The sequence below is a fragment of the Fusarium fujikuroi genome, chromosome FFUJ_chr09 (genome assembly GCF_900079805.1).
Source record: "Fusarium fujikuroi IMI 58289 draft genome, chromosome FFUJ_chr09".
Lineage (NCBI taxonomy): Eukaryota > Fungi > Ascomycota > Sordariomycetes > Hypocreales > Nectriaceae > Fusarium > Fusarium fujikuroi.
In genome coordinates this window covers 2,103,836-2,120,237 of record NC_036630.1, presented here as the reverse complement: position 1 = coordinate 2,120,237, position 16,402 = coordinate 2,103,836, and the positions used below count along the sequence as shown (strand labels likewise).

Below are 16,402 nucleotides of genomic sequence, written 5' to 3'. Positions count from 1 at the left end.
TGCGCGATCATAAGGCGAGACTCTATGGCTGATAGAATTGAAAGAGCATTAATCTCTTGGTAGGGAATTGCTGGAGGGTAGGCTGGTCAGTTCTATAGATCCAGACCTACTGTCGACATTGCATCGTAATGCGACTGGTGAGGATCGAAGCAAGGCCATTCTCTTTCATGGCTGTAAAGAGCTCACATACGGAAATAGATATCGCCCGGTGCTTGTCTATGAGAAGAGCTCTCAGCCCTCACCGCAATAAACAGAAATTGATCTGTCGTGTCGCTGTCAATCCATGAGACATCCTGTCATGCGGCCTGCAGCTGCGTCAACCTCATTCACAGCGACCACGCCTCAAACAATACGAAGGAAAGGACCTTTTGTATAAAACCTCGATTGATTGTTTAGATTACACGGGGAACGAGACTGGATATAAGAGGGCCCTGGTGTCTCAGGAAGTGTCAGTCTGGCTCCATGTAAGTCGAGCCACCGCCAAATGAAGCCTGAGTCTCAGGTCGCCAGAGGTTCGCAGATGACTTTCTCGATCGAACTGAAACCACATAAATGCTCAATTACTCTTAAATACCATGAAGGCTGCATCTCGAAGTCATTGTGTAACTCATTCAGGTTTTCCGTTTTCGGACTCTTTGAACATTTGACGTCGATCCATATTGCGGCCACGAACCCTATGAATCCCGTTCTGGGCTTACTATAAGTGAATTGAGCCTTGGCTAGCAATTATTGGATTTTAATCCTCTGGTAGCTGTACAGATAGGTTTGTAGTTGAGCGTGAGTTGATGATGTTCTTGTCGTACCGTTGAAGGTTTCGGGTGGTCTCTTAGCCCACGGCTACGATGAAAGGCAAAGGCTGAATAAAGGTCAAATACGTAGACTAAATAGCTTCAATTACTCTATGTCGATGCCTCTGATGGTTGTGATATGTTTTCTACGGAAGAATTTAGCGAGTGTTCACAACTTAGAATTCATATGAGACACAATACATACTAATTGGTATCTAGAAGAGCGAGGAGCTGAGCCGTGTTTTGAGATATTTCAGCCTTCATGATCTTCGGAATCAATATGTGTCTATGACTGCGGTCTGATGTAACTTCTCTTTCAGCTTTTTCTAGTAACTCCATCTCCAAATCACCCATCCAACAAACCCCAGTCCTGTAATCCAATGGCCAGCAGCTTTATATCGCAGCTCATCACCGCCGTTCATCCAGACAACCAACCCATCACCAAGTCTCACGGTTGACAATATCGCCGAAAACGTCGTCACGGCGCTCTCGTTGCCCTGATATTGCAGTGCCATCAACGTAAGACCGTATGATATCTCACGAAGACCCTTGAAGTACATCAGAGGTGAAACAGAACCGCCTTCAGTGTTTGTTTTGCTAGGTTCGAGGAGAAGACCGACATGGCCGTACTCTTTTCGTGGCGAGAGGAGAGCCATTACTCCACGGCTGACACAGGCGCCGCCGAGGATATAGGGGGGAATGGACGAGAATGTTGTCATGTTTGGATGTGGCGAAAGGCAGCTATTGCTTTCAGAGATAGATATGGGGATCCAATCAGGAACCTTGATAGTATGGAAATAGTCGAGGCTGAGAAGTTTAAGTGCAGCTGAGTGAGATAAGATATCTCTGGAGTCTGCTTACGCATATACCTCATTCAGTTAGACTGCCACTATCTCGGGATATAGTCTATGTTAACCTCATTTCACCTCAAACGTAAACTACTTTTATAATTTTCTGAAATCCGAATTAATGTCAAGTGTAATAAGGCCATATGTGATGCGCAAGAAACACCGTGTAAGTGAGGCACCACCCATTTACTGACTGACTGTTGATTATAGCTCAAATATTGCTCATGGCTTACTATACTGAAAATTAAATCCACTTAGACTTCTACTTCGGCCGTTGCCAGGGCTCGTCTTTGGATTTCAGTTCGTAGCCCTTGTAGACACTAGCTGCATATATTTTGCCTTGTTTCCTCTTGCTGGAAAGCTCTTTAAGATGATAATCGATTTAATAACTCTCATCTTTGAAATATTCATAGAGAAAGAATTGTTCCAAGTCCGGGGGCAGAGCATCGGGATCTTGTTTGACTTCCACTCAAGCTAGTGTTGTTTGTCACTTCTTTACTCAAGATCCCCCATGCGGCCGGCTATTCTCCCGATTTTGCTTTCTGTGTGACCAAACTCTGATATGTCGAGCTCAAGCACTGTCAAGATGTTCTTGTGCTGAAGAAGAAATCTCCCCCAGCTCTTGGGATCCTATACCATAGCGTCCCGATTTTCTCTGTCACAGCCCTCCAACAGAGATCTGGAGTGTTTAAAGAGCCTTGGGGACCCCGATAGCCATGCACAATGTCGATCCGGAGGCCTCGGCGTGGCTTAGTCGTATGTTCCTGATGCTGGATGTCCCGGGTGCAACCATATTGTCAATCTCATACTCAGCGGTACCCTCAGCGGTTAAAAATCTCTGTTAGCGGAAGTCTAAGCATAGAATATATTCAACGAAGTTAGCATCTTGATATGATTTGAGATTCAGAGGCGTTTGTCTGACGACCTCAACAGTTTTTAGCTGTTGCAACCCTGGGTGATTCGCCTAATCATGGATGTTTGGTTTGGCAAATATTCTTGAATGAGAGCAGGGAAATCAGCTTTAAAGTTAGTAGACAGCTTCTCAAAAAAGAGAAGAGAAAATAATGACGAGTGCAGCAGCGGCAAGACGACGCTCGTTGGTAGCAAAGTCTCTTGCATTGTCCGGAGCCTACCCCAACTATTGCATCTTCTTCCATTTCAAAGCCTCAATGATCGATTGTGATAATTGATCTCCAATGCCAAGAGATGTAACGTGCCTTTGAGCAAATCGTGTGCATCGTGGTCTACCCCACGATTGGCGCGCTTTGGGAGTAAGTCTTTGCCACCGCTTGAGCGTAGATCATCATCATCGTGACAGCAAGAATGAAAATTCGGCCAAGAGTTTGGCTCGACACTGTACGAGAGAAGGAGAGGCAGCTTGGGGCAGCCTCTTAATATTGTCAGGGATGTGACTTTGATAGTTCTATACCCTGGCATTGCTGGGTGCAGGGCTAGTATATATTGGAATAGAATCTAATTATGTACGACTATGCTGTTACGGTAAAGGCTGTGCCTTGAGCTTGAGATTTCTTGACGTTAGTTGAAGTGAGGTAATGGGCTCTGTACGTTGTGCGAGCTATTCTCGAACAAAGCATGATTGGGTTTGATTATCTTGATTACGCTTCAGTATACCTTGTTACCGGATCAACACTACCTTAGCTAGCACCTATTTTAGCCGCAGATTCATTCTATCGGAATTGAAGGACGAGCGTTTCTCATTGAGATACTGCAACGTTGTAAACTTGATTGTCACTTCACACAAAGGGAACTCAATCAATGGTATCAGATGGTGAACGTCATGTTAACTGTTGTCGTTGAATACGGGTTGATCGGCACTGGAACTCGTATTATTCCGTCCAATCTCGTTAGATTTTGCAGATCAGGTGCTTGGAATACCACGTCAAGAGCAAAGTCCAAGGATCGGACTTCATAATCTGGGGCACTATAGCTGAAACTGGCCATGCCCCACTGCCAATGTCCCTGTATTTCCACAATATATGGCATTCTGAACCTTGGATCGTAGCGGAGAAACTGCCATTCTCCTATTCATGCTATGCTCAGCCACAAATAGATACATTTCTGCAAGGAACATACCATGTTGAGATACTATTCTATGGGGCTTGATCTTGGCAGGCTTTGAGTGACTGATCATGACGGAATATTCGTCCTCCTAACCTAGAGCCTTAACACTGGCTATTATTTCCGGGTAGACTTCCGCCCCCTAATGAAGAAACTTTTCCGAATGATTCAACATCATCAGAATAGCGGAACTCGGCATCGCAGCAGAAGTAGTATTCCACCTGAATTATCGTTCTTGGCCAACGTGTCTCTGCATGAAGAAGCTCGCATTTACGAGGAGCTCCATTTGTGGTGATGGCCCAGCGACAAGTTCAATGCCATTGCAAGTGGTCAGGTCAGGTCAGTTTAGCTTAGCTTAGGCCTTTACTATTAGGGATCGAGACTATGACGTCTGTAGCCAAGCACGGAGGGTCCACGCATTAGCTAGTGCGAGATTGAGTGCCTCGGCATCGAACGATAGATTCTAGAAAAGACTGGACGTTGCTAATTTTAGAGAGTTCAATTGCTGGCTCGGCCTGGGGTTGGGCTCTGGTCACGGGTGGCTTGCTTTGGGCTGCCGTTATCCCTAGCGTTGGCGTTGGCTGGCCTGACCCTTACAATTTTAGCCATGTCCAGCAACGCTTCTGGGGCCTGGACCTGGGGGTTCTCGGCTCGACCGCCTGAGCTCTCAATGCATTATGGGGATGCAGTGGGTTTATTTCAGGGTGATAATTGTTGAGTTGCAGTGGACTGTGGAGATACCTCGTATTCTTTATTCTTCCGCGAGGCGGGCGACATGCCGCGACCCTCCAGCGTTGGTCCCCTTAGTCTTTCACCGCGGACCTTCGGACTTGGGGCTGGGGCTTAGATAGAGCCCGTTATTGGGGCAACTGCCGAAGACGAATCTCAGCTATGACGATGCGAGATGAAGACGATCAAGGGGAGAGAATATGTATATAAGACTATCGATGTTATCTTCTTTTCGACTTTATCTCACTCACTCATCACTCACACTCTCATCCTCATTCTCATCCCAATCAACACTCAACCACTCTAAAACACCACCACGACAACAACACAACAACCGCCGTCATGCAGATCAAGGCTCTTCTCATCACTCCCCTCGTCGCCGCCGGCGTCGTCTCTGCTGCCCCCAAGGCCAGCAGCACTCCCAAGTCCACCTACTTCAACGGTCTCGCCCTCCGCTCCGCCAGCCCCATCCGCTTCAGCTACATCCAGGCCAACAAGGAGTCCTTCGAGCTGAAGCTCAAGAAGCAGGAGGCCAGCTGCGACGACGGCAAGCACCACAACGACGTCACCTTCCAGCTCTACAACGACGAGCTCTGGCTCTACTCCGTCGGCTTCCCTGGCCAGCAGGCCTACGTCGACTTCTCCGGCATGGGCCAGGGCAAGTTCGGCTACACCACTGGCGCTCAGCCTATGCCCAGGAACGGCCAGCGCAATGGCTGGAAGATCGACAAGGATGGCATCCTCACCAACGGCGGCTCCGGCTTCGTTGCCTGCCCCAATGGCGACGACCTCGAGAAGACCTCTTGGTCTGTCTGGGTCTACAACAGCATTGACAACCCCGGCGGTAACAAGAACTGTGTTCCCTTCTCCGTCAAGGCCGCCAAGGTTAAGAAGCCTGTTGGCTGCATGTACTCCCAGGTCCAGCCCGGCGAGTAAAGTCTGGTTGATGATGGAACGTTTCTAGCACATACTTTTTGCATAACCTCTTGGTTGAGGTCATTGGGTTTAGAGGGTCACAGTTATTCATTATGATAGCGTTTTGATTGGGTCATAGAACCTGGATAGAGTACATACTCAATACTGATTTGCTTCTATCAATATTTGTTCATTGCCATTGTATCTGATATCTCGAAAGTGAACAACCATCCAATCGGTCCACTCTGTAGTCATTCACCCATCACTCTCCAACACTTCCATCGCCGGATTGTAAAAGTAAAAGCGACCCAACATGTATTCAATTTGGCCGCGTTCATGGCAATTGCTGCTCATGACAAACAAGACAAATAGCAAATCATGAATCAGGGGACTTTGTCCTGCAAACTTCCAATGCATGAATGTCGATCATTGCGATCTGCTAACTGTAATTAGCGCAGCAAGACCCTGAAAGCACACCCCAACACCCCAGCGACGCACGCCAAGATCTGTTGTCACTGTTCCAGGTTTAGAACCAACAAACACAAAAATTAAATGGCCGTCAGCAAGGCCTTATTGAATATCTCTACACATGTTGAGAGATCAACAAAAACACAAAAAATGATCGCCTGTGTATCACAGGTGGCTGGATCTCTCCCGCCGGGAATTGAACCCGGGTCTCAAGCGTGACAAGCTTGCATACTGACCACTATACTACGGAAGATAACAGGTTGAACCTGTTGTAGTGGGTTGTGGTAAGAGGTGAGCGGATAGAGTATATACACGGAGTCTTCTCCAGCCAAATTTGACTATATATCACCAATTTGTAAGAGCTAAAAGTATCAATTAATTTATAGGCAGAGGACCATCAATTACGTACTTAGCGATTCGAAAATCTATAACCTGGAGCGCTTGCAATCAATTTGGTTTCCATATGAGCTGTACAAAGCTTTGTAGGAGTACAAAGACCCTCTGCTGACTTACTTGACGTTAGGAAAGAAGCGAACAACCCCTGATGTCCGCATCCTCAAGTATATTCCGACTCACAACCACGAAACAGCTCATATTGCCTGAGGGCAATATTAAAACACCGCATACTCCCCGTCGTGTACGGAATGACCGCAACTGTTGCCCAAGACCAACAATAATTGCAATAGAAAGAAAACCAGAACGAAGTCCTGCAAGAGGCTGACGAATCCCGAAGATTCAGCTTGGGAAGCGAGCACATGTTTGAGAATCTTAGTAGATGAGCCATCTCGACGGAAACGGACGAAGCCATACGGGTGAGGAGCCCCAAGTCGGAGACTGGGATCTCTACCATTCTGGCTTCCCTCATCAAGGCCTTCATGTACAACTAAATTCAAGGTCAAATACAGTTCTGAGTCTATCAAGTCAAGACACCCGACTTTAGCCTCTTTACGAGAAGATCAGGAACCGCAGCTTTCTAAGTCAAAGAGCTTGCCAGCATGACCCAAGAGGTCTACCAGACTGGCCTATCACAGAGTGAGCGGCGAGCTACCCCCTTTGGCTATGCAATCCTTGAGTTAGAGCTTGGATGCTAACAAGAAGCCAGTAACTACGGACTTTATGGCTTGCAGCCGAAAAGAAATGAGAGTAAAGCCTTTAAGCCGACCTTACGATTAGTCCAGATGATTAACAACATTTACGCCTATCTTGCGCCGCTTCCCGAACAAACTCTTTTCTCGCTCGCCTATCTTCAGCCGCCTAACAAAAGACCAAGGCTTAGTGACGATTATCCCATCTGCTTGCGGACATCGATACCTTGGACTAGATCCTTGAGTACAAGGCATTTTCAACCCACAACTTGCAAACACGCCACGCTTGTCCCTGACGATCGACACCATCTTGACCATTTGGGTGTACGGTTGAGCTATCCCAAGACCGCGATATTCTGGAGCAAGTAGCATTTATCATCGAACGGCTGTGTCTGAAAATGGCTAGGTGTGCGTTCCGTCCCTGCAACAGCGATGAGGCCCGACTTATGGCGACACTGGCATTGCAAATGAGGGGTTGCCCCTTTCACATCTTCTCGAGCCGTCTCGTCGTTTGAAGCAAGCTTGAAGAGACAGTGACGGGAAGCATATGGCACCAGAGCCTGTACTAGTTACTCCTACGACCAACAAGCATTGGGAGTCGAAGTCTTGTCTTACAGGCACGATTTAGAACCATGAATCATAAGATCTTGTAATATGCTGGGTTTTCTTGACGAAGTCAGGCGTATGTGAGTGATGACAGAAAGCGCAAAGACTAATGAACGAGCCTCACAAGTCTTTGAACCGGTGTGGTCTGCTTGATCACAGAGTGACCTATGCTGTAGGTGGCGTTGCGGAAAATCGCATGGTTGGTAGATAGTACTACATCTGAACTCAATTAGTACCAAGGATAAAGAAAGTTTGTATAGAATCTCACGATATATCAGCTCTGCATGTACAGAAATGGATGAGCAGACTAGACAAACAACCAAAAAGACAATACAACTTGATTTCATATTCCTCCTCTGTCTTACACCATGGAAGTCAGTCTACAAGGATCATGAACAGCATCTCGAGTCGTTCCACAACCCGATGAAAATCGAACGCAACCTTTCTCTTGTAACATGCTGCAGACTGATATAAGTTTCCAAGCGCGAACTACTCTGGAAGAAGGAAAACAGAGTTTACAACAAGATACTGTGTCCAGCACAGAACGGGATTTTGAAGTGGACTGGGGCATGCTCGCTTTGACCTGAAAGATCATTGTTGCTGTTCCACAACACTGTTGCTATGGCTTCGTGATCCTTACCGATGTGGTGCATCTGCATCCGAGTCATTCTGGGGGTGAAATGACCGAGAACTTGGACAGGGGAATACGAAAAAGTCCAACGACAGAATCTAATCCTAAGTGCATGGTATAGGCAACGGGTGCGAAGCCTGATATACATGGTATTGAAAGTTTGCTTGCATTTGGAATATGTTCAACGTGTTGGTTTGATATATGTCGTTGAGATGTCATAAGCTTTAACTGTCTATCAATCAACCCGAGGGAACACGGCTGTCTCTCTGCGAACTCGACGAATGCCACGCTCTGAACTACCGGAAGTGTCAGATACAGCCACAGGAGGCACAACACAAGGTATATCTTGATCTCCACGCATTTGATCATAATCCGAACCCTCCGGCATACCATTGAAACCCCCATCCTCAACTGACCCATCAGCAACCTCCCCGGTACCACCAGTGAAAAGTGCATCGAGAACCGACTGGTGTCGGTTCCCTTGCACCGACTCAAGAGCACCTGTGATAGGTACATCTTGAGCCCCGGGCGTTTGGCTGTTATTCGAACCCCGGCCAGCACCAGGGAAAAGTGCATCGAGAACCCGGCGTGCCCCCCCCTGAAACCCCCGAAGGGTTTCTTCCAAGTCACCTCCACTTAATGGAGGGTGGTTCCGATGCTGTACCTTCCGAGTTCCCTGGAACGGGACGCCATAGAGAGTGAGAGCGCTGTCTGTTTGGACTTGTGGTTGGTTGCCGAATGCTTGCAGAGCTTCTTCATGAGACTCGGTCTTGGTCACAGAGACCTGGCCTCCACCACTGAGGGCATCGCTTCCAGTCCAAGAATGCAATCCGAGTCGTGTGCGGTTGAAGAAACCTTGGAAGACTTGCTCAAACCGACTCCCAGGGTCGCCCTTGATAGAGGCCAAGGCAGTGTTTGTGTCGTCTATGAACCTTTCGTCGTAGTCGTGAATGCAGCCAGACCAACACCAATCAGGCACTAAGCAGACATAAAGAGTTACCACCTCACTGGGAGAGAGGTAATCACGGAGTCTCACATCTTGAGAGACTACTAGCCAGGCTCGGTAGACTTCCTCGGAACGGAACTCGTAATACTCAAACTCCAGACGAGGTGACTTGGTGTGAGGATTGTGGTGGAACATGCGGAGGGGGATGTATCGATCAATAGTTCTCTTGAGCTTCTTAGTCTCCCGGGTCATGCCTTGGTCTAGAGCATATGACAATGTGGAAAGCAACAGCGGGAGGTTGAGCTCGTCTTCTTGGCCAATCAGGCCGTTCGGGGAGACGAGAACCTCAAGTAGGAGTGCAAAGACATCGCTGTGAACTTCGGCAATGTATGTTTGCAGCAGGTGCCCCTAGCCTGGCTGACTAGTAATAACATTGATTGGGATCGCAAAGGCTTTGTCTTGGGACTTGGGATGGTCTCGGCTGCGAAGCTCAGAGGACGATGCCAAAGATTCGTGACGAGTAAAGGTATTCGTGAGGGGGTCGAGAGTCAAGGCCCGCCAATCTCCGACCAAGAACTTTGGGCTGCAGCAGTCGCATGGCTCAAGCGTGCGATGCTCCAGTTGAGAGCTGTAGAAGTCAAAATTAGCGTTGTAAGAAGAATAAAGCGTTTGCTAGACATACTTCAAAAATAATCCGGTTCTCAGATGGCTAGGAACCAGTGGTTGGCTCTCAGGGAAGAAATCCTATTTCCGTAGTCAGCTCACATGATAACAAGTTTTTGTGTTGCCACAGGTCCGACGACCAAAAGGGGTATCCATTGTCAAGGTCAGGGCTTGTAGTGAGACTTACATGGCCGGGAAGCATCCAAGGCTGATTCTCAGTCCCTTGACCGATGGACACAGTGTTGCGAGTCGTAATGATAGCCGTTGGGATAAAATGCTGATCTTCACGAGATGCTTCTCTTTCGCATTCCCCAAGGAAAGTACCGAATCCAATAGCACCGCTTGACTGGGATTGAACAGGGGAAAGGGCAGGTGCTGGAGTGTCCCAAAGGCTTTGGCTATCAAGAGGAAGCGGTGGGGGAATATGGCCCAGGGCGGCACGGGCTAGGAGATCTGGAAGAGAGGCACCTCGACGGAGGTGGAGGTGGTTGGCCCTATCCAGGCTCTCATCAGGAGCAGCCACTATTTCCGCATAATGTTGAGAGCTTTGGCTTTCTTGGTCCCTTTGCCGGCCACGGCGACCAGCCACTCGTCCCCAGGCATCATGGAGCCGATCGGAAAACCAACGACGGGGCATTTCCTCTTCGAATTCCCAACTTGGGATCCAGAAAAGTGGGAGAGTTCTGGAATTAAAGAAGGTTAGCTTGGCGAGTTCAGGATTGAAAATAAGATCGGGAGACAAAGTGAAGTAGAGCAGACTCTGCTAAGAAGCCGCCACACTTAGGTAGCCGGATATTTGCAAGAAAGGGATATGGGTTTCAAGGTGTGGCAAGATTTGAAAGGCATGGAACTGGCATCCTCCACTCCAGCGGTATTCAAGGTACTTCGGTAGACCAGCTGCAGGAGTGAAAGACAGGGAACTGAGGTGCAGGTGAGGCTTTGTGACGTTTGCTCTCGAGAGGAAGAACATAGGAACACGATATGCTCGTAATAGGCAGACGGAAATGGAGGAGAATAAGCAAGCGAACATACCTTTGGAGGAGAATCAGCAGCTAGAGTGATGTTGTGCGTAGGAGAAAATCTTATCGTGGGCTTAACGTGGAAGTGGCCAATGCCACGGCTGTGAAGGACACGAGATAGTCAGCGAGTTGTGATTTCTACGTGAGGTGATGATGGAGAAAGAGTGGGAGCAACTTACCCATGTGAAGGCCGTTTCTGTAGATCTCAAAGGAGAAGTGTTCTGGGCGTATTGATGGTTTGTAGATTTCAAGTGTCAAGAGAGCAGGGTAACAGAGGACCACCCTGGGCTTGAATAGGGCTTGGAAGAGAACCGACCGTGCGGATAGAAGGACGGTGCGGCCCAACAACGCAGAGGAGAATACTCCCAAATATCCCGTCGGTAAAGACGTAAAGGCCAGTACAGATAACCAGGGAAAAGTCGTGGGCTCAAAGTTGTGAGGTGGAGAGGAAGTGAGAGTGAAGATGGGAGGGGAGTGGGAAGGAAGAAAACTGTGTTTGGGGACGACTTGCTAGAAGGAAGTCGGGAAAGGTTTACCCGTCTAGCTCGCGCTTCGGCGTTAGATTTTGGGTACTGAACCTGTGGGAAAAGGGGCCCCAGCCCTCGCGTAATATCACAGCAACATGATGGGAACTAATTTGGAAACATAATGAAGAGTACCTTGTAGCCCAGCGACCCTAGCGTAACAATTTCAGGGGCGTCTACTGCTGGTGCTGGGGAGATAATGGGGAGTGTTCCAGCTGGGAGAAGCGTGATGAGGTCATATGCTTTATCTGAACTCTGCACCTCACAAATACAAAGAACATATCACTACCCAGGCACCCACTGTAACCTACTTAAAACGAAATCCGTGCCCCCTGTGAAGCCAGGCTGTCAACAAAGTAACAGATATCAAACTAACCTGCTGTCAGACAATTTGGTGACACGCATTACATGCAGAATAGCACATAGGCGTACAAAGACTGCAACAGTGCAAAGGACTTCATAAGACAGCAGATTTACAGATTACACAAATCACAGAAGTGCGTTTTGGGGGACAGTTGATAATGGTACCAAAAAAAACTCCGATTGTAGCAAATGGTATATACAATTTTCCGCCTATATAGGCCCTCCCTCCCACCCGGAAAAGAAACAGCCTGACCGCGACTGCCCCAAGAAAAAAACTAGATTACGTGCGTCGCGTATGTAGTCGATCGACTACCGTTGGAAATTGTGAAATAGAACTATGAATGGTTAGTTCCGTGAAAATATCAATCTAGATAAGCTAAACATACCTTTGAAAACAAGAACAAAATTTTGGTTGGAGGATGGTTGGCAAGCCAGCCTACTGGCTGGCGCCGAGGTTGAGTTGAGCCAGCCTCAGGGGGAGCTGGCCGGGGAGTGGCTCAGGCTCCGCGGTTTGGTCCTCGGGGACATCGTTGATGGTTAGGCGGCGACGACCCTAGCCGCGCTCTTCCTTCCTCTTCGTTGATTCTGCCCTCAACTTCTCCTTTTCTGCCGCGCTCATGTTGGCATAGCGGCCGATGAAGTGCACCTTGGTGCGGATCCAATCTTTGGTGCGTGGCATGTCCCACGTCCCGTTCCCCCGGAGGAGGTTGGACGGAGCGGCGATTCCGAACTCGGAAGCATCGAGGCCATCAAGGACGATGGCAAGCATGGCCTTAATTGTCTTGGATCGTCTTTGTTTGGCCTGGGTGGAGTTGTCTTCTGCCTGGGGGACGATCGACCTGATGTACTTCCTGAGCTCGTCTCTTTGTGAGTCCCGGATGAATGATCGGACTCGGGCGTGGTACTCAGATTCTATCTTGAAAGTATTGAACGCCTTATCCCTGATGTCGTCACGGGTCAAGGGGTTCTCGTAATACAGCCCCTTCTCTCGGAGGCGAGGCTTGAACTCCTGAACCCATTCTCGATAGACAGGACGCGAAGCCATACGACGACGATCATTAGAAGTGCCGAGGCTCATATCTCCCTCTAAGGTGCTGCTGCGAGGCAAAGAGAACATGGGACATTTGGTGATGTACTCGAACATCGCGTCAGTGGTGGCAAAGGGACGCCAGTATTCAGCAACTGGGAGTCCAAGGAATAGCAGGATGTCATCAGGCTTGCTGGTAAGTAGGATCTTAGCTTTCTTACGGTTGATCTGTTCTCCTTCTGGCACCCGGATGTGAAGACCTTTGTCATCCACGGTAAGACCATAGGGACGAATGATGGGCCCGAGGATCTGCCAAAAGTCGCCGTGCGACTCGAAGAAGCGCAAGTACTTAGCTTGCTTTCTGGAAAGACAGTATCTGACGTCAACCTGGATGAAGATACGAGAAGAATCTTGGACTTGGTTCTCGTGCACAGGGACTGTAGGGAGGGGAACAAAAGGGTTATCAGTCAGGATCGACTTTGGGACAGTTCTTCTCTTGATTCTGAAAGGTCCAGTTCCAGTGACAGCTGGAAGGGCAGCACCAGGCTCTGAAGAAGAACTGTTGATCTAAGTTTATCGTTAGAAAATAGCGAACATGGTTAAGTACTTGCATGATAATACCTTTTCAAGAGTTCCGCGGGTAGAGTTTGATGCAACAGAATCTCGGCGTGACTTGCCACGCTTGAACATTGTAGACAATGAAAAGGAACCTATTCATGTTAGCAGTTTGATCAGCAAGAACACGTTATTCGAGGAGGAAGAGGTCCTTACGAGAAGACGAGTCGCCGGTTTTCATTTTTCTCTTGAGATAAGAGATAGTTCCCCATTTGCCAGTCACAGGAGCCGTTGCAGCGGATGCTTGACTACACTCTGAAGAGGTGATACTAACGCCATCAGAATCGTTGGAGGGTTTGATCTGTGAGCCTGCAGCTGTAGTGTCCTAAAACATAGTGTAAGCCTCACTCATGGATATGCAAGTGGGCATCGACTTACGGTTTGTTCGTTTGATTTTGAGTCCTCCGCGGCATTTAGCTCTGCGTCCGGACTAGAAGCTTCTTTGATGTAGAGAGCAGGGTTTGAACCAAGGGGGTTAGGGTGTGGACCGAAGGGAGAAGGCAAAGTTGAATCAAGGGGAGGTTTTCGATTAGTGGTTCTGATAGTAGGAACCGTAGGAGCATCGCCAGAAGGCTTGAACGGGGTTCCAGGAGTGATGGTAATAGAAGAACGAGCAGAAGGGCCCGGAGGTGACGGAGGAGTGATTGGCACAACCGGTGGAAGAAGAGTTGCCTTCCCCTTTGCCTGGGGGACAGGAATATGCTCAGGCCATGGGATAGCGAAGTGAGCAGCGAAGTGACTGGCGCCACCTGCAATGATTCTGGATTCAGCGCCGAGGGCGTCAGAGATGGCATCGAGGACACTCTCCTTGAGGATATCGATTCCGTTCATTTCGCAGACGAGGACATCGACGTCGCCGTAGTCTTGCTTTCCGGGACCTTCCATCGGAACATTAATCCAGTGGAATTTCTTACTTAGCCGTCGAATGACTGTGTTTTTGGCCTCAAGATATGCCGCGTGAGACATTCGAGGTGTCTCCAGAGGAGGACTCGCGTGAGCGAAGGCCTTGCCACCCATGATTGCTGTATTGCAGCGGAGTGTCTCTTTGTGATAAGGAAACGAGAAGAGCAGGGGAGTAAACGTTTGGAATATGGGAACAAAGGAGGATTGCAGAGGAATTTTGTGATGTTCAAAGATGAAGAGGAGAAGGCAAAAACAAGGATGAGTTTGCAGAAGATCACCTTGACGCGTGCTTGGTGAGCGCAAGGAGCAACGAGCCCGACGAAGCAGGATGTTCTTCTTTGTTATCGGTGATTTATACGAGTTGGAAAGAAGAGAGGATGATGATGTTGTTGTTGTTTGCGCATATAATAAAGAGGAAATGATTGTTTATCACCCCCCGAAAGATGTTGTTTTGAGTGATTGTTTTGATGGTGGGTTAGAGAGAGAGAGGGAGAGGAGATGAGTCGAGAGCCGAGTGACTCAATAGCAGTGATGCAGCCCAGCCCAGCCCATGTCAGCTCAGCTCAGAGGCGGGAGGCACAGCTGCATGACCAAAGTGGGCTACAAAAATTTAGTACCTCCTGCTAGGGCCGCCCGCAAATTTCCCCTCAGCAACTAACACCAGTACTTGTCGCTGCCCCCAAGACACTCCAACACGACACGATATCTACTTTCTTTCCCAACAAACTGCAAAATCACTTCGACATGTTCTGGGACGCTTATACCCACAACATGCCGGGTGCTGAGTGGTTCGGCGAGCTTTCCCTGTGGCTCCTCCTTTTCCTCGCCCTTCGCTACGGCCTCACCATCCACCGGATTCCCAACCCAGATCGCCAGCGTGGAGTCAACGTCCGCCGAGTGGATGGCGGGTTCCAGCTCGATCTCATGTGGTGAGAATCTTCGGTGAGTATTTAAACTTGGCCTGTTATGCAAAGCTTGGCTGACTTTGAAATCACAGCCGACGCCCCCTGAGCAACGATGTCGCCAAACACTATCCCGAGAGCCACAGCCTTCGGTTTCTCTTTGCGCCGACTGAATTGTGAACGCGTTGTCCTTTCTATTGACTCTCTTACGCTCATGTTACCCGGGATGGCGAATGCCTTTTTTTGAACTTTGCCTTGAGCGTGACTCGAGTGCCAACAACAGTAAGACACTCTCCTTGTTTGCCCTCTCATTAAGGGGTATTTTGCTGATTCATTCAAAACCAGATTCTTTTCTTTCCAAAGCCTTCTACGCTGTTTGATGGTGTACCTAGGAGTAGCTGTGTAGCATCCAGCCATCTGGTCCTCGCCCAGGGAACCTGTTCTTACGATACGATCGTGGAGGAATATGCATTAATCAAACTTACTTGAGAACTAAATCAAGTGTTCTCCCACTCTTCTGTTCCTTCTGCTCGCAGTGATTCTCGTGGTGCTACGACACTGTTGTGACGCTCCAAGTTCCGTATGGTGATATGAACTGTCAGGCACAGATCTCAACTGCAAAAAATGTTTCTGCCTTGGCAACTCACAACTTTGACATGACGCCATAATTCCTGACCAGTTGCTACAGCATCAATGCACAAAAAGAAAACCTGGAGAATGACTCATTTGACTGCCAAAGGAAAGCCGGTATGGTAGCGCACTGCACAGCCCCAATGGCTTGATATCATACAAGACTCAATAGTTGTCACCGAAAGTTCTTGGGTCCAAGTTTATATCCCGAGAGTGAGCATCGTGCTCTGAATTATCTTACTGCAGCATTAAGGTACTTTATGGTAGGCAAGTAACTCTACAGCCATGGATGTGCGGGCGAACACCCTAGCGGACCTCGCTAGGAGGTGCAGGCAGGCAGTGGTCACTTTTCAACACTCCTGTCCCTAATCCCCCCCCCCCTGTAATGGCATGTTGCCCACATTGCTCTAACAGTAATCAAATCTGACCTATCGTTGGAGTTGAAATCTACTACTTTCTGTGAATTTAACATGAAATTATCACAAAATCATCTTTTCTATCTACCATCTCTGTTCTTAGCATATTACTAGTCCAACCAGCCCCAAAGACGTGAGCAGAATTTTCGTTTCGTTGTCATATTGTGAAATATGATGTTGCATCTTGGCGAGATTGGGTAGAAATTGCTTGGTTTTGAGATTGACAGTAAGTTTGAGACTCCATG

At 48.4% G+C, this 16,402-nt stretch overlaps 5 protein-coding genes, besides 1 other annotated feature; 2 read left to right on the top strand and 3 right to left on the bottom strand.

Annotated features, from left to right (window-relative positions):
• Nucleotides 1-1,114: 1,114 nt before the first annotated feature.
• FFUJ_09512 (uncharacterized protein) lies at nucleotides 1,115-1,507 on the bottom strand (the record flags this gene model as incomplete). Its single annotated transcript, XM_023568577.1, has 1 exon — nucleotides 1,115-1,507. One exon carries the CDS (start codon nucleotides 1,505-1,507, stop codon nucleotides 1,115-1,117), a length of 393 nt encoding a protein of 130 aa, XP_023435754.1.
• Nucleotides 1,508-4,786: 3,279 nt separating this feature from the next.
• Nucleotides 4,787-5,380, top strand: FFUJ_09513 (related to cell wall protein PhiA; the record flags this gene model as incomplete). The annotated part of the gene is made up of 1 exon (XM_023568576.1): nucleotides 4,787-5,380. One exon carries the CDS (start codon nucleotides 4,787-4,789, stop codon nucleotides 5,378-5,380), a length of 594 nt encoding a protein of 197 aa, XP_023435753.1.
• Nucleotides 5,381-6,008: 628 nt separating this feature from the next.
• Nucleotides 6,009-6,080, bottom strand: a tRNA (tRNA-Asp).
• A 2,304-nt stretch (nucleotides 6,081-8,384) lies between these two features.
• FFUJ_09514 (uncharacterized protein) lies at nucleotides 8,385-10,395 on the bottom strand (the record flags this gene model as incomplete). XM_023568575.1 has 4 exons in its annotated part: nucleotides 8,385-9,472; nucleotides 9,518-9,723; nucleotides 9,778-9,839; nucleotides 9,946-10,395. 4 exons carry the CDS (start codon nucleotides 10,393-10,395, stop codon nucleotides 8,385-8,387), a joined length of 1,806 nt encoding a protein of 601 aa, XP_023435752.1.
• Nucleotides 10,396-12,217: 1,822 nt separating this feature from the next.
• FFUJ_09515 (uncharacterized protein) lies at nucleotides 12,218-14,323 on the bottom strand (the record flags this gene model as incomplete). XM_023568573.1 has 4 exons in its annotated part: nucleotides 12,218-13,258; nucleotides 13,313-13,401; nucleotides 13,463-13,631; nucleotides 13,685-14,323. The coding sequence occupies 4 exons, from the start codon at nucleotides 14,321-14,323 to the stop codon at nucleotides 12,218-12,220; spliced, it is 1,938 nt and encodes a 645-aa protein (XP_023435751.1).
• A 630-nt stretch (nucleotides 14,324-14,953) lies between these two features.
• Nucleotides 14,954-15,291, top strand: FFUJ_09516 (uncharacterized protein; the record flags this gene model as incomplete). XM_023568572.1 has 2 exons in its annotated part: nucleotides 14,954-15,138; nucleotides 15,207-15,291. 2 exons carry the CDS (start codon nucleotides 14,954-14,956, stop codon nucleotides 15,289-15,291), a joined length of 270 nt encoding a protein of 89 aa, XP_023435750.1.
• Nucleotides 15,292-16,402: the final 1,111 nt, after the last annotated feature.